This window comes from Bufo bufo, chromosome 6 (genome assembly GCF_905171765.1).
Source record: "Bufo bufo chromosome 6, aBufBuf1.1, whole genome shotgun sequence".
NCBI lineage: Eukaryota > Metazoa > Chordata > Amphibia > Anura > Bufonidae > Bufo > Bufo bufo.
This window is the reverse complement of record NC_053394.1, coordinates 424,107,071-424,130,647: the sequence shown is the minus strand read 5'-3', so window position 1 is coordinate 424,130,647 and position 23,577 is coordinate 424,107,071. Positions and strand designations below refer to the sequence as shown.

At 42.0% G+C, this 23,577-nt stretch overlaps 2 protein-coding genes across 2 annotated transcripts in view; one reads left to right on the top strand and one right to left on the bottom strand.

Moving 5' to 3' along the window:
• Positions 1-576: 576 nt before the first annotated feature.
• On the bottom strand, positions 577-23,509 carry HEXD (hexosaminidase D). Its single transcript, XM_040437505.1, has 13 exons — positions 23,372-23,509; positions 20,999-21,116; positions 20,104-20,213; positions 15,567-15,654; positions 15,325-15,489; positions 14,954-15,137; positions 14,048-14,119; positions 13,698-13,893; positions 13,484-13,566; positions 13,177-13,255; positions 10,572-10,673; positions 3,214-3,303; positions 577-936 (listed from the first exon to the last, which is right to left on the bottom strand). The coding sequence occupies exons 1-13, from the start codon at positions 23,377-23,379 to the stop codon at positions 768-770; spliced, it is 1,464 nt and encodes a 487-aa protein (XP_040293439.1). The 5' UTR covers positions 23,380-23,509; the 3' UTR covers positions 577-767.
• The window catches only part of OGFOD3 (2-oxoglutarate and iron dependent oxygenase domain containing 3), a 130,462-nt gene continuing 130,320 nt past the window's right edge, over positions 23,436-23,577 (top strand). Inside the window, exon 1 of the mRNA XM_040437510.1 lies at positions 23,436-23,572. Within this exon, the coding sequence (XP_040293444.1) occupies positions 23,481-23,572 (92 nt within the window). The 5' untranslated portion in view covers positions 23,436-23,480. The remainder of the gene's footprint in view (positions 23,573-23,577) is intronic.

The window sequence follows — 23,577 nt, the reverse complement described above, 5'->3', positions numbered from 1 at the left end:
CGATACTGAACTCCTGGGAAAACCCCTTTAAGTGGAGAACTTCTCTAGGTCACTGCTGCAGGATGATGGTGTAATACTCCACAATGGGGACTGGCAGCCATGTCGTCCCACAAATGTATGAGACAGAAGAACTGATCAGCAGTCTGGAGCATAGACCGGGACCACTGCTGAAGTCAATATGCTATACAAAAGTCTTTTAATTCGGTATAAATGACACCTGAGACGTGCTGGATTATTGGATTAGAGGAATCTTATCACTCATTTCTCTCAGCACAGTCTTGAGACTTCTTAGACTACAGATTATGTGGCAGATCTGCGCCGGGCAATCGGATGCTGATTTAAAGAAATTATATTGTTGAGCACACATTTTTTTAAATCATTGACAAAAAGTAATAAAATTGGCTGTACAGTAAAATTGTGATTTACAAAGAATCTGCAAATACATTGTATCTTATCCTCCAGTCACATCCAAAGCTGCAGTGGTTACTGTGTAAACTCTCAGGCTAAATTAATTAAAATCTCCCTGCTAGACCAGTGTGTGCATAGAGTGCAGTGCATTAAAGGGATGTCTGTTGGCACAGTGGTGACAAAATTCCAACTGGCAGTCAGCAGAATTTTGAATGCAGCTCTGAATATGGATAGAGTATACTACTATGTAATTAATACAAAAGTAACACTTATGCAGCAGTGAAAGGACTAAGCTAGGTATGTCAGATATAAAATCTGGATTAAGGCTCAACAGCAGACTACTCATGGTGATGACCCGTCTATGTCTGGTTCTCCAGGGCAGTATTAAGGTCTTGCACTAGTTCTTGAAGTTGTAGGTAATATGGCAGTGAATGTTCCTCCATCCATTCCTCCACTGTGTTGGCAGGAAAGATCTTGAGCAAAGCTGCTTGAAGGTCTCCCAGGACTAAAGTCCAATTAGACAAGAGACTGAGCGGGAGGAAAAACAGGAATTACTGAGAAATAACTACTATCATACTGCCCCTCTTAAGTACAGGAATAGAACTACTATAATACTGCTCCTATGTACAAGAATATAACTACTATAATACTGCTCCTATGTACAAGAATATAACTACTATAATACTGCCTCCTATGTACAAGAATATAACTACTATAATACTGCCTCCTATGTACAAGAATATAACTACTATAATACTGCTCCTATGTACAAGAATACAACTACTATAATACTGCTCCTATGTACAAGAATATAACTACTATAATACTGCTCCTATGTCCAAGAATATAACTACTATAATACTGCTCCTATGTGCAAGAATATAACTACTATAATACTGCTCCTATGTACAAGAATATAACTACTATAATACTGCTCCTATGTGCAAGAATATAACTACTATAATACTGCTCCTATGTGCAAGAATATAACTACTATAATACTGCCTCTTATGTACAGGAATATAACTACTATAATACTGCCCCTCTTATGTACAAGAATATAACTACTATAATACTGCCCCTCTTATGTACAAGAATATAACTACTATAATACTGCCCCCATGTACAAGAATATAACTACTATAATACTGCCCCCATGTACAAGAATATAACTACTATAATACTGCCCCCATGTACAAGAATATAACTACTATAATACTGCCCCCATGTACAAGAATATAACTACTATAATACTGCCCCCATGTACAAGAATATAACTACTATAATACTGCCTCTTATGTACAGGAATATAACTACTATAATACTGCCCCTCTTATGTACAAGAATATAACTACTATAATACTGCCCCTCTTATGTACAAGAATATAACTACTATAATACTGCCCCTCTTATGTACACGAATATAACTGCAATAATACTGCTCCAATATACAAGAATATAACTATTATAATACTGCTCCTATGTACAAGAATATAACTACTATAATACTGCTCCTATGTACAAGAATATAACTACTATAATACTGCCTCCTATGTACAAGAATATAACTACTATAATACTGCTCCTATGTACAAGAATATAACTACTATAATACTGCTCCTATGTACAAGAATATAACTACTATAATACTGCTCCTATGTACAACAATATAACTACTATAATACTGCTCCTATGTACAAGAATATAACTACTATAATACTGCTCCTATGTACAAGAATATAACTACTATAATACTGCCTCCTATGTACAAGAATATAACTACTATAATACTGCCTCCTATGTACAAGAATATAACTACTATAACACTGCTCCTATGTACAAGAATATAACTACTATAATACTGCTCCTATGTACAAGAATATAACTACTATAATACTGCTCCTATGTACAAGAATATAACTACTATAATACTGCTCCTATGTACAAGAATATAACTACTATAATACTACTCCTATGTACAAGAATATAACTACTATAATACTGCCTCCTATGTACAAGAATATAACTACTATAATACTGCCTCCTATGTACAAGAATATAACTACTATAATACTGCCTCCTATGTACAAGAATATAACTACTATAATACTGCTCCTATGTACAAGAATATAACTACTATAATACTGCCTCCTATGTACAAGAATATAACTACTATAACACTGCTCCTATGTACAAGAATATAACTACTATAATACTGCTCCTATGTACAAGAATATAACTACTATAATACTGCTCCTATGTACAAGAATATAACTACTATAATACTGCTCCTATGTACAAGAATATAACTACTATAATACTACTCCTATGTACAAGAATATAACTACTATAATACTGCCTCCTATGTACAAGAATATAACTACTATAATACTGCCTCCTATGTACAAGAATATAACTACTATAATACTGCCTCCTATGTACAAGAATATAACTACTATAATACTGCTCCTATGTACAAGAATATAACTACTATAATACTGCCTCCTATGTACAAGAATATAACTACTATAACACTGCTCCTATGTACAAGAATATAACTACTATAATACTGCTCCTATGTACAAGAATATAACTACTATAATACTGCTCCTATGTACAAGAATATAACTACTATAATACTGCTCCTATGTACAAGAATATAACTACTATAATACTGCTCCTATGTACAAGAATATAACTACTATAATACTGCTCCTATAAAGAAGATCTTTCTTTATGTCACTGGTCCATTATCAGGGTATTACAGATACATATAATATGGCAGATGTTCACCAGTTATTTCACCTCACAGCTTCTGGTTCTATCTGTTGCACCATTACGGGGTTGATCATTTTTCTTTTTCTGTGAAATGGGCTGAACCAACCGGTGACAAATCTGTAAGAATAAAATCTGTTTACTAAAGTCTGGACCTTATGTTTCATCATGCTACACTGGATCCCAGTAACTCCATGTCCTCCTGTATACTATACTAGATCCTGCACCTCTATGTCCTCCTGTATACTATACTAGATCTCTGCACCTCTATACTATACTAGATCCTGCACCTCTATGTCCTCCTGTATACTATACTAGATCCTGCACCTCTATGTACTCCTGCATAGTATATTATATCCCTGCACCTCTATGTCCTCCCGTATACTATAACAGATTCCAGCACCTTCATGTCCTCCTGTACAGTATACTAGATTCCAGTACCTCTATGTCCTGCCATATACTAAGGCTACTTTCACACTGGCGTTTCTGGGTCCGCTTGTGAGATCTGTTTCAGGGCTCTCACAAGCGGCCCAAAACGGATCTGTTCAGCCCCAATGCATTCTGAATGGATAAGGATCCGTTCAGAATGCATAAATTTGGCTGCGTTTGGTCTCCGTTCCGCTTTTGAGGCGGACACTAAAACGCAGCTTACAGCATTTGGTGTCCGCCTGACGATGCGGAGCCAAACGTATCCGTCCTGACTTACAATGTAAGTCAATGGGGACTGATCCGTTTTCACTGACACAATACAGGGAGTGCAGAATTATTAGGCAAGTTGTATTTTTGAGGATTAATTTTATTATTGAACAACAACCATGTTCTCAATGAACCCAAAAAACTCATTAATATCAAAGCTGAATATTTTTGGAAGTAGTTTTTTAGTTTTAGCTATTTTAGGGGGATATCTGTGTGTGCAGGTGACTATTACTGTGCATAATTATTAGGCAACTTAACAAAAAACAAATATATACCCATTTCAATTATATATTTTTACCAGTGAAACCAATATAACATCTCAACATTCACAAATATACATTTCTGACATTCAAAAACAAAACAAATCAGTGACCAATATAGCCACCTTTCTTTGCAAGGACACTCAAAAGCCTGCCATCCATGTATTCTGTCAGTGTTTTGATCTGTTCACCATCAACATTGCGTGCAGCAGCAACCACAGCCTCCCAGACACTGTTCAGAGAGGTGTACTGTTTTCCCTCCTTGTAAATCTCACATTTGATGATGGACCACAGGTTCTCAATGGGGTTCAGATCAGGTGAACAAGGAGTCCATGTCATTAGATTTTCTTCTTTTATACCCTTTCTTGCCAGCCACGCTGTGGAGTACTTGGACGCGTGTGATGGAGCATTGTCCTGCATGAAAATCATGTTTTTCTTGAAGGATGCAGACTTCTTCCTGTACCACTGCTTGAAGAAGGTGTCTTCCAGAAACTGGCAATAGGACTGGGAGTTGAGCTTGACTCCATCCTCAACCCGAAAAGGCCCCACAAGCTCATCTTTGATGATACCAGCCCAAGCCAGTACTCCACCTCCACCTTGCTGGCGTCTGAGTCGGACTGGAGCTCTCTGCCCTTTACCAATCCAGCCACGGGCCCATCCATCTGGCCCATCAAGACTCACTCTCATTTCATCAGTCCATAAAACCTTAGAAAAATCAGTCTTGAGATATTTCTTGGCCCAGTCTTGACGTTTCAGCTTGTGTGTCTTGTTCAGTGGTGGTCGTCTTTCAGCCTTTCTTACCTTGGCCATGTCTCTGAGTATTGCACACCTTGTGCTTTTGGGCACTCCAGTGATGTTGCAGCTCTGAAATATGGCCAAACTGGTGGCAAGTGGCATCTTGGCAGCTGCACGCTTGACTTTTCTCAGTTCATGGGCAGTTATTTTGCGCCTTGGTTTTTCCACACGCTTCTTGCGACCCTGTTGACTATTTTGAATGAAACGCTTGATTGTTCGATGATCACGCTTCAGAAGCTTTGCAATTTTAAGAGTGCTGCATCCCTCTGCAAGATATCTCACTATTTTTGACTTTTCTGAGCCTGTCAAGTCCTTCTTTTGACCCATTTTGCCAAAGGAAAGGAAGTTGCCTAATAATTATGCACACCTAATATAGGGTGTTGATGTCATTAGACCACACCCCTTCTCATTACAGAGATGCACATCACCTAATATGCTTAATTGGTAGTAGGCTTTCGAGCCTATACAGCTTGGAGTAAGACAACATGCATAAAGAGGATGATGTGGTCAAAATACTCATTTGCCTAATAATTCTGCACTCCCTGTATGGTGCAATTGAAAACGGATCCGTCCCCCATTGACTTTCAATGTAAGTCAAGACGGATCCGTTTGGACTTAGACTTTTTTTTGAGTGAATAATGCAAATGGATCCTTTATTAACTGATACAAGCGTTTGCACTATCGGTGCGGATCCGTCTGTGCAGATACAAGGTGTGAAAGTAGCCTAAAATAGATCCCAGCACCTCCATGTCCTCCTGTACAGTATACTAGATCCCTGCACCTCTATGTCCTCCCATACACTATACGTTATCCCTGCACCTGTATATTCTCCCATATACTATATCCCTGCACCTCTATGTCCTCCGATATACCATACTAGATCCCAGCACCTCCATGTCCTCCTGTATAGTATACTAGATCCCAGCACCTCCATGTCCTGTATAGTATACTAGATCCCAGCACCTCTATGTCCTCCTGTATAGTATACTAGATCCCAGCACCTCTATGTCCTCCTGTATAGTATACTAGATCCCAGCACCTCTATGTCCTCCTGTATAGTATACTAGATCCCTGCACCTCTATGTCCTCCTGTACAGTACACTAGATCCCAGCACCTCCATGTCCTCCTGTATAGTACACTAGATCCCAGCACCTCTATGTCCTCCTGTACAGTACACTAGAACCCAGCACCTCCATGTCCTCCTGTATAGTATACTAGATCCCAGCACCTCCATGTCCTGTATAGTATACTAGATCCCAGCACCTCTATGTCCTCCTGTATAGTATACTAGATCCCAGCACCTCCATGTCCTGTATAGTATAGTATACTAGATCCCAGCACCTCTATGTCCTCCTGTATAGTATACTAGATCCCAGCACCTCCATGTCCTCCTGTATAGTACACTAGATCCCAGCACCTCTATGTCCTCCTGTACAGTACACTAGAACCCAGCACCTCCATGTCCTCCTGTATAGTATACTAGATCCCAGCACCTCCATGTCCTGTATAGTATACTAGATCCCAGCACCTCTATGTCCTCCTGTATAGTATACTAGATCCCAGCACCTCCATGTCCTGTATAGTATAGTATACTAGATCCCAGCACCTCTATGTCCTCCTGTATAGTATACTAGATCCCAGCACCTCCATGTCCTCCTGTATAGTATACTAGATCCCAGCACCTCCATGTCCTGTATAGTATACTAGATCCCAGCACCTCCATGTCCTGTATAGTATACTAGATCCCAGCACCTCTATGTCCTCCTGTACAGTACACTAGAACCCAGCACCTCCATGTCCTCCTGTATAGTATACTAGATCCCAGCACCTCTATGTCCTCCTGTACAGTACACTAGAACCCAGCACCTCCATGTCCTCCTGTATAGTATACTAGATCCCAGCACCTCCATGTCCTGTATAGTATACTAGATCCCTGCACCTCTATGTCCTCCTGTACAGTACACTAGAACCCAGCACCTCCATGTCCTGTATACTATACTAGATCCCTGCACCTCTATGTCCTCCCGTATACTATACTAGATCCCTGCACCTCTATGTCCTCCTGTATACTATACTAGATCCCAGCACCTCTATGTCCTCCCGTATACTATACTAGAACCCTGCACCTCTATGTCCTCCTGTATAGTATACTAGATCCCAGCACCTCCATGTCCTCCTGTATACTATACTAGATCCCAGCACCTCCATGTCCTCCTGTATAGTATACTAGATCCCAGCACCTCCATGTCCTCCTGTATAGTATACTAGATCCCAGCACCTCCATGTCCTCCTGTATAGTATACTAGATCCTGTACCTCTATGTCCTCCTGTATACTATACTAGATCCCAGCACCTCTGTCCTGTATAGTATACTAGATCCCAGCACCTCCATGTCCTCCTGTATAGTATACTAGATCCCAGCACCTCCATGTTCTCCTGTATAGTATACTAGATCCCAGCACCTCCATGTCCTCCTGTATAGTATACTAGATCCCAGCACCTCCATGTCCTGTATAGTATACTAGATCCCAGCACCTCCATGTCCTCCTGTATAGTATACTAGATCCCAGCACCTCCATGTCCTGTACAGTACACTAGATCCCAGCACCTCTATGTCCTCCTGTACAGTACACTAGATCCCAGCACCTCTATGTCCTCCTGTACAGTACACTAGATCCCAGCACCTCCATGTCCTCCTGTATAGTATACTAGATCCCAGCACCTCCATGTCCTGTATAGTATACTAGATCCCAGCACCTCTATGTCCTCCTGTATAGTATACTAGATCCCAGCACCTCTATGTCCTCCTGTATAGTATACTAGATCCCAGCACCTCTATGTCCTCCTGTATAGTATACTAGATCCCTGCACCTCTATGTCCTCCTGTACAGTACACTAGATCCCAGCACCTCCATGTCCTCCTGTATAGTACACTAGATCCCAGCACCTCTATGTCCTCCTGTACAGTACACTAGAACCCAGCACCTCCATGTCCTCCTGTATAGTATACTAGATCCCAGCACCTCCATGTCCTGTATAGTATAGTATACTAGATCCCAGCACCTCTATGTCCTCCTGTATAGTATACTAGATCCCAGCACCTCCATGTCCTCCTGTATAGTATACTAGATCCCAGCACCTCCATGTCCTGTATAGTATACTAGATCCCAGCACCTCTATGTCCTCCTGTATAGTATACTAGATCCCAGCACCTCTATGTCCTCCTGTACAGTACACTAGATCCCAGCACCTCCATGTCCTCCTGTATAGTATACTAGATCCCAGCACCTCCATGTCCTGTATAGTATACTAGATCCCAGCACCTCTATGTCCTCCTGTATAGTATACTAGATCCCAGCACCTCCATGTCCTGTATAGTATACTAGATCCCAGCACCTCCATGTCCTCCTGTATAGTATACTAGATGACAGCACCTCCATGTCCTGTATAGTATACTAGATCCCAGCACCTCTATGTCCTCCTGTATAGTATACTAGATCCCTGCACCTCTATGTCCTCCTGTACAGTACACTAGATCCCAGCACCTCCATGTCCTCCCGTATAGTATACTAGATCCCAGCACCTCCATGTCCTGTATAGTATACTAGATCCCAGCACCTCTATGTCCTCCTGTATAGTATACTAGATCCCAGCACCTCCATGTCCTGTATAGTATACTAGATCCCAGCACCTCTATGTCCTCCTGTATAGTATACTAGATCCCAGCACCTCTATGTCCTCCTGTACAGTACACTAGAACCCAGCACCTCCATGTCCTCCTGTATAGTATACTAGATCCCAGCACCTCTATGTCCTCCTGTACAGTACACTAGAACCCAGCACCTCCATGTCCTCCTGTATAGTATACTAGATCCCAGCACCTCCATGTCCTGTATAGTATACTAGATCCCTGCACCTCTATGTCCTCCTGTACAGTACACTAGAACCCAGCACCTCCATGTCCTGTATACTATACTAGATCCCTGCACCTCTATGTCCTCCCGTATACTATACTAGATCCCTGCACCTCTATGTCCTCCTGTATAGTATACTAGATCCCAGCACCTCCATGTCCTCCTGTATACTATACTAGATCCCAGCACCTCCATGTCCTCCTGTATAGTATACTAGATCCCAGCACCTCCATGTCCTCCTGTATAGTATACTAGATCCTGTACCTCTATGTCCTCCTGTATACTATACTAGATCCCAGCACCTCTATGTCCTCCCGTATACTATACTAGATCCCAGCACCTCTGTCCTGTATAGTATACTAGATCCCAGCACCTCCATGTCCTCCTGTATAGTATACTAGATCCCAGCACCTCCATGTTCTCCTGTATAGTATACTAGATCCCAGCACCTCCATGTCCTCCTGTATAGTATACTAGATCCCAGCACCTCCATGTCCTCCTGTATAGTATACTAGATCCCAGCACCTCCATGTCCTCCTGTATAGTATACTAGATCCCAGCACCTCCATGTCCTCCTGTATAGTATACTAGATCCCAGCACCTCTATGTCCTCCCGTATACTATACTAGATCCCAGCACCTCTATGTCCTCCTGTACAGTACACTAGAACCCAGCACCTCCATGTCCTGTATACTATACTAGATCCCTGCACCTCTATGTCCTCCCGTATACTATACTAGATCCCTGCACCTCTATGTCCTCCCGTATACTATACTAGATCCCAGCACCTCTATGTCCTCCTGTATAGTATACTAGATCCCAGCACCTCTATGTCCTCCTGTATAGTATACTAGATCCCAGCACCTCCATGTCCTCCTGTATAGTATACTAGATCCCAGCACCTCTATGTCCTCCTGTATACTATACTAGATCCCAGCACCTCTATGTCCTCCCGTATACTATACTAGAACCCTGCACCTCTATGTGCTCCCGTATACTATACTAGATCCCAGCACCTCCATGTCCTCCTGTATAGTATACTAGATCCCAGCACCTCCATGTCCTCCTGTATAGTATACTAGATCCCAGCACCTCTATGTCCTCCTGTATACTATACTAGATCCCAGCACCTCTATGTCCTCCCGTATACTATACTAGAACCCTGCACCTCTATGTGCTCCCGTATACTATACTAGATCCCAGCACCTCCATGTCCTCCTGTATAGTATACTAGATCCCAGCACCTCCATGTCCTCCTGTATAGTATACTAGATCCCAGCACCTCTATGTCCTCCTGTATACTATACTAGATCCCAGCACCTCTATGTCCTCCCGTATACTATACTAGAACCCTGCACCTCTATGTGCTCCCGTATACTATACTAGATCCCAGCACCTCCATGTCCTCCTGTATAGTATACTAGATCCCAGCACCTCCATGTCCTCCTGTATAGTATACTAGATCCCAGCACCTCCATGTCCTCCTGTATACTATACTAGATCCCAGCACCTCTATGTCCTCCCGTATACTATACTAGAACCCTGCACCTCTATGTCCTCCTGTATACTATACTAGATCCTGCACCTCTATGTCCTCCCGTATACTATACTAGATCCCCGCACCTCTATGTCCTCCTGTATACTGTACTGGATCTCTGCACCTGTAGTATATCTCCCCCTAAATACTACACTAGATCCCTGCCCCTTGTGGTTGGTACGCACTGGTTTCGCTCCAGGAAGTCCTGTGTGGGGGTCTTCAGGAAGAACATGACTTGAGTGATCAGGGTGAGCACGTCACTGCCCGGGAAGGAGCCCAAAGCTTCACTGCCGCAAAATAAGACATCATCAGTTCGCAGCAAGAACCTCCAGAAACAGGGGGTGTAGGTGGGGGATCCCCAAGATCTTAGACTTCTAAGTTACTCGGAAAGCCGGGAGACAAGCAATATGGCTGCTATTAAAGCTCCCAGAATTGTACTTGTCACCTTTCTCAGACTCCAGAATCAGCGCCACTGTCCTGAGGAACCTGGGAAGGATGTAATGGTGGCCATATTGGTTACCACCCAGCTTTCCCGGAAACAATTTTATCTCGTTCATAACTACACATCGTCTAATACAGAGGTCGCACTATTTTTTTTCCAGAAGAGTAAGAATACTCCTCTGACCATTTTTGAGGAGTATTTTTACCCGAGGAGGAGTACCGCAGTACTTCAGATACATGATATATAGGCCTATACTCGCTCACATCTGCATTTGGAGCCTCTGTTGCAGATTCTGTCAAAAAGGCCAGAAAAAAAGCCTTATATGCAGAAAGTGAGCGGTGTCCATCACAGTCGGCTTCTTCCCTGTCACTAGGCTGGGTTCACATCAAGTGTTTTTCACACATTTAATGTACACACAAAAAACGTATATATGTTACCAGACGAGTCAGACAGACGCCATACTGTGGCCTCCGTCACCATAGTTCCATTGTAAAACAATGACAGTATACGTTGGCCTACATGTGGACTTTGCAGGATGGAAAAACGTGGTACACTAGGCTTTCCCATCCTGCAGAGTTCTGCCCAAAAAAAGGATACATTTTTTATATTTTTTTTACAATGGATCTCCATGGTGCTGGATGCCACAGTATGGCGTCTGTTGTGTGTTGAACGTATGACAAAAACCCACTTCCGTTATTTTCGTTGTTCTGCTCCATTAGATGAGCGGAACAACAGAAATAAATAGTGGTGATGTGAACGGGGCCTAAGAGATGGGTGTGCAGGGGGGCCGCTACTGGTCTAACATCAGGCAATTATAGCCAAGTGATAAAGTCCAGTCCAATATGGCGGATCTTCCCTCTACTTAACCACTTGGCTATAATATCCTGCCTGCATTCACTACACGCTGCACTACATACATCACACACTGCGCCACATACATGTGTGTGATACACATAGTACAGTATGTGATGTATGTAGTCCAGTGTGTGATGTATACATGTGTGTGATATACGTAGTACAGTGTGTGATATATACATGTGTGTGATGTATGTAGTGCAGTGTGTGATGTATGTAGTGCAGTGTGTGATGTATGTAGTGCAGTGTGTGATGTATGTAGTGCAGTGTGTGATGTATGTAGTGCAGTGTGTGATGTATGTAGTGCAGTGTGTGATGTATGTAGTACAGTGTGTGATGTATGTAGTGCAGTGTGTGATGTATGTAGTACAGTGTGTGATGTATGTAGTACAGTGTGTGATGTATGTAGTACAGTGTGTGATGTATGTAGTACAGTGTGTGATGTATGTAGTGCAGTGTGTGATGTATACATGTGTGTGATGTATGTAGTACAGTGTGTGATGTATGTAGTGCAGTGTGTGATGTATGTAGTGCAGTGTGTGATGTATGTAGTGCAGTGTGTGATGTATGTAGTGCAGTGTGTGATGTATGTAGTGCAGTGTGTGATGTATGTAGTACAGTGTGTGATGTATGTAGTACAGTGTGTGATGTATGTAGTGCAGTGTGTGATGTATGTAGTGCAGTGTGTGATGTATGTAGTACAGTGTGTGATGTATGTAGTACAGTGTGTGATGTATGTAGTACAGTGTGTGATGTATGTAGTACAGTGTGTGATGTATGTAGTGCAGTGTGTGATGTATACATGTGTGTGATGTATGTAGTACAGTGTGTGATGTATGTAGTGCAGTGTGTGATGTATGTAGTGCAGTGTGTGATGTATGTAGTGCAGTGTGTGATGTATGTAGTGCAGTGTGTGATGTATGTAGTGCAGTGTGTGATGTATGTAGTACAGTGTGTGATGTATGTAGTGCAGTGTGTGATGTATGTAGTACAGTGTGTGATGTATGTAGTGCAGTATGTGATGATCAGACACTGCTCTACATACATTACACACATTGATACATTACACCCTGCGCTGTCCCCTTCTTCTGAAGGTCCATCTTGATGTCTGGGGGGTAAGCTTCAGCTCCTCAGCCGCCATGCTTTTAGGGGTCCTTGCGCAGCGCGCTTCAGCCACCCCCGGGAGCCGGCCCCTCCTCCTTCCAGCTTCCGCCGGCTTTACCCTGCTGCAGGGCGCTGTATCGATCCGGCGACCGCCCAAACTAACCAATAGCAAAGATCCTTGCTGTCCGGAGCTTTGCTATTGGTTATTGCAGGCACAGGCAGCATCGCTGCGCTGCCTGTGCCATTCACGGCGCGCCCTGCGCTGATGAAAACCAGGGAAAAGTCTAAGGTACGCCCTTAGACTTTTTCCAGGGAGTAAAATGGCCTGAACAAGAGTCTATGACGCTTGTACAGGCGTTATTGCGACCTCTGTGGTCTAATGTATTTACCTTGAGCAGTTTTCAGTGTCCAGATGGGACATTCCTAAAAGGTCTTGGACAGAGGTGGCCACCTGCTCAGAGAACGAACCTGGAGAGAAGGAGAAACACAGAGAGGTAGTCCTGGATCAGAAAAAACATGGCTGCTTTCTTCCCAAAACAGCGCCACCCTATCTACAGGTTATGTGTGGCATTGCAGAGCACAAGCACTACAACATCTTTGTCCTATAGAACAGGAGGTCTCAGTAGTCAGACCTCCACTGGTCAGCAAGCTTAGTGGATACCTAATCTATATTGTAAGCATACATATGGACCATACCATTCTTCAATGTCTGCAGACACACGGCCAGAGAAGGCATCCCCACTGGGAGAAGTTCACATAGAACTGAGAAGTGGTCGTATCTGAAAAACACAGTGCGATGATCAAGGGTTAAACTGGAACACCCCTACTGTAAAAACAAAAAGGAACCCCCAACCAGATGGGGCGCTGACACAACCAGCCATGGACCTCTACATATCAGTAAGAGACGTACCTCTGCCAGCCTGTAACGGCCACTCCTTGCAGTGTATTATGGGGAATCCTCTGCATCACCTGCAGCCAACGTCTGTGGTTCTCCAGGTGATGTCCGATACGGGTGAGTTGCTGGCAAGCACCGGTGGCCCCCTTAAAGGCACTGGCCAACCAGATCTTCTGGAAGCCACACTTTGTGTACTTTTCAATCAGGGCAACTGCAGGGATGCAAGAAATCGGAATCACCACTAGAGGGTGGAGATCCAGTGCTTGGGAGCCACCTGCCGACGTGGACCTCTGGACTCCACAGTGAATATTTACCATGGGAAGTGCAAGTTGTTTTTTATGGAGTTCCCCTTATAGTCCACGTACCTCTGCTGTCAACCTCTAGGTCCGGGGTGTAGTCCCAGATCATCGGCTCCACCAGCTGGGCCACTCCAGAGTCTATGGGAGATAGAGGGTCAGCCATGGTACAGCCAAACTGGAGGCACTAAAGGGGGCATCACTGTGAGGGCGGCAATCTAGGTTGCATCACTGTGTGTGGGCCCATCTAAGGGGGCATCATTATGTGTGGAGCCATATAATGGGTTATAATTTATAGGGGGGGGGGGACACACTATGTGTGAGGTTTACTTAAGGAGGCATCATACTGTGTGGGTGCACTTAGAGGGCATCACTCTGTGCGGGGGAACCACTTAAGGGGGCCTCATACTGTGTGTGTGCATGGGGGGGTTCACTTAGAAGATATCACTTAAAGGGGGTTGTCTGAGTTATTAAAACTTGGGCAACCCCTTTAAACGGCCTAAAATATCAAATGAACGTATCCACACCCACGCGTTTTCTCCTCTGCTTCTTCCTGCGTTGCTCTCCGGTCCTTTGTTTTTCTGGCTGCTGCGGTGACGTCCTGTGCACACACATCACTGCTGCAGCAAATAACTGGCCTCAGCAGAGACATCCTACGCACGGCTGAGGCCAGCGACTGGCTGCAGCTGTGACCTGTGCACAGAATATCACCGCTGCAGCCAAGATCAGCGGCGGGCAGATCGGAGAGCAGCGTCCAAAAGGAACAGCAGAGAACACAGGTAAGTATCCATTCATTTGTTATTTCAGGGGACTTGCAGGGGTCTTTTTTAATATAACTCAGACAACCCCTTTAAGTAGCATCATTCTGTGTGGAGACACCAAGGGATCACCCATCTGTGAGGGGGCACTTACGGGGCCTTCACCTTGAGTACCCCTGCTGTAGGGTCTACTTTTCCCTATGGCACATTCTCTGACCTGTCAATGATTGGGCGCGTGCACCTCTCAGCATGTCATCCCAGGCAATGGGCCTGACGCCCGGATAAGTGGAAACCACGTGCGCGGCTACTGTCTTCAGGTGGGACATAAAGAGGTCTTCCACAGCTAGGCCATTTTCGGAAAGATACTTCTTGGACTCCTCTCCCTCGCCAAGGTAGTACACCTGGATAAGAAGTGTATATTAAAACTGGTATCATGCACCATTTCCCATTTAGTACTCCAGTCACAACTAAAGCTGCATCAAAATCCTCCTGTTAAAAGGGAAGATTCCAAGGGGCAGCCAGATGAATTTTGCATGCAGCTTTGAAAGTGAATGGAGTACGGGACTTGATATGTATAAGACCTTGTACCTCATCTGAGCCAATGTGTAGCCAGCGGACACCAGGATGGAGCTCCATCACCTGTCTTATCATGGCCTGGAGAAGCTGGTGGGACTCTTCCTTGTGAGTGTTCAGGCTGTTCGGGTAGGTTGAGACCTCTCTCAGGTGAGCAAACTCTCTGTGCTTCAGGACAAACTGAGAAAGAGAAGATGTACAGGGAGATCAGGACGATAATGTCTGGAAGAAGACACCATGACGGTCCAGCGTCTTACCTCCAGGTGTCCAAATGTCTGTATGAGAGGAATGACTTCTAAGTGGTTAATCTGAGCCAGACGCAGGAGCTCCCGGACTTCTTGAGGGCTGCAAAAACAACGAACAGGGTAAGGTTAGGGAACAGCGTCCTCATCTATATATTCCTGTACATACAGGGCAGTATTATAGTAGTTATATTCTTGTACATAGGAGCAGAATTATAGTACTTATATTCTTGTACATAGGAGCAGTATTATAGTAGTTATATTCTTGTACATAGGAGGCAGTATTATAGTAGTTATATTCTTGTACATAGGAGGCAGTATTATAGTAGTTATATTCTTGTACACAGGAGCAGTATCATAGTAGTTATATTCTTGTACATAGGAGCAGTATTATAGTAGTTATATTCTTGTACATAGGAGCAGTATTATAGTAGTTATATTCTTGTACATAGGAGCAGTATTATAGTAGTTATATTCTTGTACATAGGAGGCAGTATTATAGTAGTTATATTCTTGTACATAGGAGCAGTATTACAGTAGTTATATTCTTGTACATAGGAGCAGTATTATAGTAGTTATATTCTTGTACATAGGAGCAGTATTATAGTAGTTATACTCTTGTACATAGGAGGCAGTATTATAGTAGTTATATTCTTGTACATAGGAAGCAGTATTATAGTAGTTATATTCTTTTACATAGGAGGCAGTATTATAGTAGTTATATTCTTGTACATAGGAGGCAGTATTATAGTAGTTATATTCTTGTACATAGGAGGCAGTATTATAATAGTTATATTCTTGTACATAGGAGCAGTATTATAGTAGTTATATTCTTGTACATAGGAGGCAGTATTATAGTAGTTATATTCTTGTACATATGAAGCAGTATTATAGTAGTTCTATTCTTGTACATAGGAAGCAGTATTATAGTAGTTATATTCTTGTACATAGGAGCAGTATTATTGTAGTTATATTCTTGTACATGGGGGCAGTATTATAGTAGTTATATTCTTTTACATAGGAGGCAGTATTATAGTAGTTATATTCTTGTATATAGGAGGCAGTATTATAGTAGTTATATTCTTGTACATAGGAGGCAGTATTATAATAGTTATATTCTTGTACATAGGAGCAGTATTATAGTAGTTATATTCTTGTACATAGGAGGCAGTATTATAGTAGTTATATTCTTGTACATATGAAGCAGTATTATAGTAGTTCTATTCTTGTACATAGGAAGCAGTATTATAGTAGTTATATTCTTGTACATAGGAGCAGTATTATTGTAGTTATATTCTTGTACATGGGGGCAGTATTATAGTAGTTATATTCTTGTACATAGGGGCAGTATTATAGTAGTTATATTCTTGTACATAGGGGCAGTATTATAGTAGTTATATTCTTGTACATAGGAGCAGTATTATAGTAGTTATATTCTTGTACATAGGGGCAGTATTATAGTAGTTATATTCTTGTACATAGAAGGCAGTATTATAGTAGTTATATTCTTGTACATAGGAGCAGTATTATAGTAGTTATATTCTAGTACATAGGAGCAGTATTATAGTAGTTATATTCTTGTACATAGTGGCAGTATTATAGTAGTTATATTCTTGTACATAGGAGGCAGTATTATAGTAGTTATATTCTTGTACATAGGAGCAGTATTATAGTAGTTATATTCTTGTACATAGGGGCAGTATTATAGTAGTTATATTCTTGTACATAGTAGGCAGTATTATAGTAGTTATATTCTTGTACATAGGAGCAGTATTATAGTAGTTATATTCTTGTACATAGGAGCAGTATTATAGTAGTTATATTCTTGTACATAGGAGCAGTATTATAGTAGTTATATTCTTGTACATAGGAGCAGTATTATAGTAGTTATATTCTTGTACATAGGAGCAGTATTATAGTAGTTATATTCTTGTACATAGGAGCAGTATTATAGTAGTTATATTCTTGTACATAGGAGGCAGTATTATAATAGTAATATTCTTGTACATAGGAGCAGTATTATAGTAGGGATATTCTTGTACATAGGAGCAGTATTATAGTAGTTATATTCTTGTACATAGGAGCAGTATTATAGTAGTTATATTCTTGTACATAGGAACAGTATTATAGTAGTTATATTCTTGTACATAGGAGGCAGTATTATAGTAGTTATATTCTTGTACATAGGAGGCAGTATTATAGTAGTTATATTCTTGTACATAGGGAGCAGTATTATAGTAGTTATATTCTTGTACATATAAGGCAGTATTATAGCAGTTATCTTCTTGTACATATAAGGCAGTATTATAGCAGTTATATTCTTGTACATAGGAGCAGTATTATAGTAGTTATATTCCTGTACATAGGAACAGTATTATAGTAGTTATATTCTTGTACATAGGAGGCAGTATTATAGTAGTTATATTCTTGTACATAGGAGGCAGTATTATAGTAGTTATATTCTTGTACATAGGGAGCAGTATTATAGTAGTTATATTCTTGTACATAGGAGGCAGTATTATAGTAGTTATATTCTTGTACATATAAGGCAGTATTATAGCAGTTATCTTCTTGTACATATAAGGCAGTATTATAGCAGTTATATTCTTGTACATAGGAGCAGTATTATAGTAGTTATATTCCTGTACATAGGAACAGTATTATAGTAGTTATATTCTTGTACATAGGAGGCAGTATTATAGTAGTTATATTCTTGTACATAGGAGGCAGTATTATAGTAGTTATATTCTTGTACATAGGGAGCAGTATTATAGTAGTTATATTCTTGTACATAGGAGGCAGTATTATAGTAGTTATATTCTTGTACATATAAGGCAGTATTATAGCAGTTATCTTCTTGTACATATAAGGCAGTATTATAGCAGTTATATTCTTGTACATAGGAGCAGTATTATAGTAGTTATATTCCTGTACATAGGAGCAGTATTATAGCAGTTATATTCTTGTACATAGGAGGCAGTATTATAGTAGTTATATTCTTGTACATAAGAGGCTGTATTATAGTAGTTATATTCTTGTACATAGGAGCAGTATTATAGTAGTTATATCCTTGCACATAGGAGGCAGTATTATAGTAGTTATATTCTTGTACATAGGAGGCAGTATTATAGTAGTTATATTCTTGTACATAGGAGCAGTATTATAGTAGTTATATTCTTGTACATAGGAGCAGTATTATAGTAGTTATATTCTTGTACATAGGAGCAGTATTATAGTAGTTATATTCTTGTACATAGGAGGCAGTATTATAGTAGTTATATTCTTGTACATAGGAGGCAGTATTATAGTAGTTATATTCTTGTACATAGGAGCAGTATTATAGTAGTTATATTCTTGTACATAGGAGCAGTATTATAGTAGTTATATTCTTGTACATAGGAGCAGTATTATAGTAGTTATATTCTTGTACATAGGAGGCAGTATTATAGTAGTTATATTGTTGTACATAGGAGCAGTATTATAGCAGTTATATTCTTGTACATAGGAGCAGTATTATAGTAGTTATATTCTTGTACATAGGAGCAGTATTATAGTAGTTATATTCTTGTACATAGGAGGCAGTATTATAGTAGTTATATTCTTGTACATAGGAGCAGTATTATAGTAGTTATATTCTTGTACATAGGATCAGTATTATAGTAGTTATATTCTTGTACATAGGAGCAGTATTATAGTAGTTATATTTATGTACATAGGAGCAGTATTATAGTAGTTATATTCTTGTACATAGGAGGCAGTATTATAGTAGTTATATTCTTATACATAGGAGCGGTATTATAGTAGTCATATTCTTGTACATAGGAGGCAGTATTATAGTAGTTATATTCTTGTACATAGGAGCAGTATTATAGTAGTTATATTCTTGTACATAGGAGCAGTATTATAGTAGTTATATTCTTGTACATAGGAGCAGTATTATAGTAGATATAGTCTTGTACATAGGAGGCAGTATTGTAGTAGTTATATTCCTGTACATAGGAGCAGTATTATAGTAGTTATATTCTTGTACATAGGAGCAGTATTATAGTAGTTATATTCTTGTACATAGGAGCAGTATTATAGTAGATATAGTCTTGTACATAGGAGCAGTATTATAGTAGTTATATTCTTGTACATAGGAGGCAGTATTATAGTAGTTATATTCTTGTACATAGGATCAGTATTATAGTAGTTATATTCTTGTACATAGGATCAGTATTATAGTAGTTATATTCTTGTACATAGGAGCAGTATTATAGTAGTTATATTTATGTACATAGGAGCAGTATTATAGTAGTTATATTCTTGTACATAGGAGGCAGTATTATAGTAGTTATATTCTTATACATAGGAGCGGTATTATAGTAGTCATATTCTTGTACATAGGAGGCAGTATTATAGTAGTTATATTCTTGTACATAGGAGGCAGTATTATAGTACCAATATTTCTATCCTAAAGGACATTTGGAATATAACAAGTAATAACCAGTAGTTTATCTGATTTGTCTTATTTCAGACTACAATAAAGGGTTACTATAGGAGTGATGACCACCTGTAAGCGTGAGTTGCCCGCAGTGGGAGGAGCTCACTGTAGTACGGAAAGGTGTCCTCATATTCTATCAGCAGTCCATTTGCTCCCAGGGCAGAGAAGAGCGGCAAAACCTAATGAGAAAAAGTGACAAAATCAGAAACATCCGTCATCTGTTCCTTGTTACTAACTATTTCATTTAAGTTTTTCATACATCCAGTTCCAAGATCCTCGAGAAGCATTTTACGGTTACATTTTTTACATAGTAAAGAAAATACTCAAAATACACAATGCAAATTGCATAACTTCTGTTGACACTCTATTTCCCGAAAGAATATCTGGTAATTCGGCTCCATTGGGCCAGGACCCCGGCCGATCAGCGGCACTTGCAGTAACGTCGCGGCTTCTCTCAGCTTTTCCCATGACCTAGAATGGTGAATGGTGCTGAGCGCGATACTAAGCACAACCGCTATACAATGGACGGCGCTGTGCTTGGTGAGCAAGGAGAAGACCACGGAGCTCACAGCTGATTAGTGGGGGGTCAACAGATCAGATACTGATGACCTATCCAGAGGAGTACAGGCGGTATTACAACCTCTGCCCAGAATCACGGAAAAAGCCAACACTTCCGGATTTTTGGTGATTCTTGGGTTGCGGCAACCTGCGAGCCACACTGCAACCCCTTCACTTTAATGGCTGCAGTGTTACAAAGTAACGGGTGTCAATGTATGGACCCAGACTTTAAATTTGGCATCCCCATAAGTGTACGGACCCACAGAATAAGGGGAACGTATCACGTCGCACAGTGAACATGTTCAAAATGAAAAAAATATAAAAAATTGCCGAACTGCTGGTTTCGTTCTAGGAACTGTCTGGACAATGGGAGGCTGGATGAAAGGAATGAGGCCGGGCCCCTTACCTCAGCCAGGTAGGAGACTTTCGGGGGGGCCCCTTTCAGATCAAGATGAACCAAGATCATTCCGACATCTCCTTTTTTCTCCGGGTTACGCTCGTCATTGCTGGAGCCGCCATGTTGCCTGAGGGGAAAGTGAAATGGAGAAAAAACACAGCTGGTTAACGCAGGGATTAGTACCTCCTCACACATGGCAAAGTTCACTCCTTTCTGCTTAAGATCTTTGCTTGCTGTCAATGAATGGAGGGAACGGATCTATTGTATACACTGAGTCTGAAAAATCTAAAAGACTTAAAGGGGTTGTGCAAGAGTGACTTTTTTATTTTATTTTTGCCAAACCCCCTACTTGGCCGGACCTGGAAAATGGAAGCCTACCTACCTGCTTTTTGGCGCTGGCTCTCCGCTCCTTCTCCGCCCGGCCTGCGATGCTCCGCTGCGCTATCTTGCTGAAATCATGGCCTGATATGGCGGTGACTGGCTTCCCTTGCGTTATGTGTGCAGCGGAGCATCACAGGCCGGGAGAAGTAGGAGCGGGGTGCCGGCGACGGGAAGCAGGTAAGTAACCTTCCATTTACAGGTCCGGCCAAGTGGGGAGGTTTGACACAAACCGTTTAAAGGGGAACTCCAGTTAGATGAAATGATCCTATATCATTCTCTATGATACTGGTGGAGATTGCCAAGTACAAGCGCTCAGGTATTCTGGCAGTATGGCGTGGCGGTACGCATGTTCGAATTGCCCGCCCACCTATTCATTTGGGGGGGTACGGAGCCCCCTATTCTTCTGATGGGTGGCGGTCCCAGCAGTTGGACTCTCACCAATCTAATAGTTATCCCCTATCCTGTAGACAGGGGATAACTTCATCAGACCCCATTCACATAACCGTATTTTTGGTCCGAATTTTTCCCGGTTCATCGCGGACCCATTCATTTCAATGGGGGCATAAAAAAAATGAGGACAGCACACAGTGTGCTCTCCGCATCCGTAGGTCTGTTCCGCCTAAAAGATGGAACATGTTCTATACTTGTCCGTTTTGTAGACAAGAATAGGCATTGTTACGATGGGTCCGTAAAAAAAAAGAAGGCAACACTGACGTCACATGGACATCATCCGTATTTTCTGCGTATCCACGTTTTGCGCCCACAATATACATATGGTCGTGTGAATGCACCCTGAGCGGAATACCCCGTGTCCCATTGAGGGGGTATGGGATAGGTATCTGATGTGCGGCAGTCTGACTGCTGTGGTCCCCCGTACATCCCGAGAACAGGGGCCCATACACGGCCGCGGCTCCACCCAACTCTCTGGGACTGCCGGAGGAAGCAGATACAAGTAGCGTTGATCGAACTTGTGTTTTAAGTTCGGCGTCTAAAGTTCGGGTTATCGAAGAATCGCGTTATGGATTCTAAATTCCATTATGGTCCGTGGTAGCGGAATCCATAACACGATTCTTCGATAACCCGAACTTTAGACGCCGAACTTAAAACACAAGTTCGCTCAACGCTAGATACAAGCGCTCGGCTATCTCTCTCCAGCACAGGTAGAACGGGCCCCCGCTCTTGTGATTGACAGGGGCCCCAGTGGACAGGGAACCAGTTGTCTTTTTGGAACAGCCCCTTTAAGGCCGCGTTCAGATATGGTAGATTTGTCTCCGATTTCCAGTCCGCAGAAAATTACAGTTCAATGTTTTTCACACGTGGCGGCCAAAATCTGCAGCAAGTGAAGAATTTCTTGCGCCGTTTCGCCACAGATTTAACCCCTTTGCCATGCAAGACAACACGGTTTTGTTGCGGAAAAATGTCACTGCAGATGTGGGTTTTCTATAAAGCCGATGACTGGTGAGACGGGACTCCATATTTAACCTGCACCGATACATTGTAACAAACTGTCGGGACAGGCGAGAGATTTAGGCTCCTGGGTCTAGATCATTGAGGACTGTCTATAACTGGCTACATTGTAACAAACCTGCAGCTGTGAGATGTATAAGGCCTGCAGATGTAAACATGAAAGTTTCTATTCACTGACAGCAAGCACAGATTTTGAAAGCGGGGAATTGAAACGCAAAAGATGGTATTACGGATATTATTATTTTTTGGGGGGGAGGAGGGGGGTTATAAAGTCTGGACAGGGGGTATATAGGTAGTCCAGAGATGGGCAGCAAAGGGTGTCTATGTGGACATCATATAGGGACAGTGATAATGGGTCCCAAGGGCAAGACCACCATATGTAATTTGTATCATTACTGTCCTATGTCACAAAGGGCTTCTTTTAACCCCTCATGTACCATGACCCAAACCTGAACCTGCTGGGAGTTGTAGTCGCAGGGCACGCTAGGACTCGTAGTCAGTGGGCGCTGCGCGTAGCAAGGGGGAAGCTCTCACCCATCCATGTCTCCGGTTGCTCTGGCCTCGACTGCTCTGGCCTGGCGCTCAGGGTCTGCCCAATGTGTAGTCTCCACGTCGGAGCGCCGAGCTTCAGTGACCGCTCACTATGACAACGAAGCACCGGCGGCGGCCGAGAGTGACCGGAGAGAACGGGGAGGCGGCGGGGCCTAGCCGAGGAGCTCAGGGAGGGAAGCCTAGGTGAG

Excerpts from the sequence above, each read along its gene's own strand:
- HEXD (XM_040437505.1), bottom strand. Across the intron at positions 15,138-15,324 it reads TACACATTGGCTCAGATGAG|GTGTACTACCTTGGCGAGGG; the intron begins GTACAAGGTCTT and ends CTTCTTATCCAG. Across the intron at positions 3,304-10,571 it reads GACTTCCTGGAGCGAAACCA|ATTTGTCACCGGTTGGTTCA; the intron begins GTGCGTACCAAC and ends TTATTCTTACAG.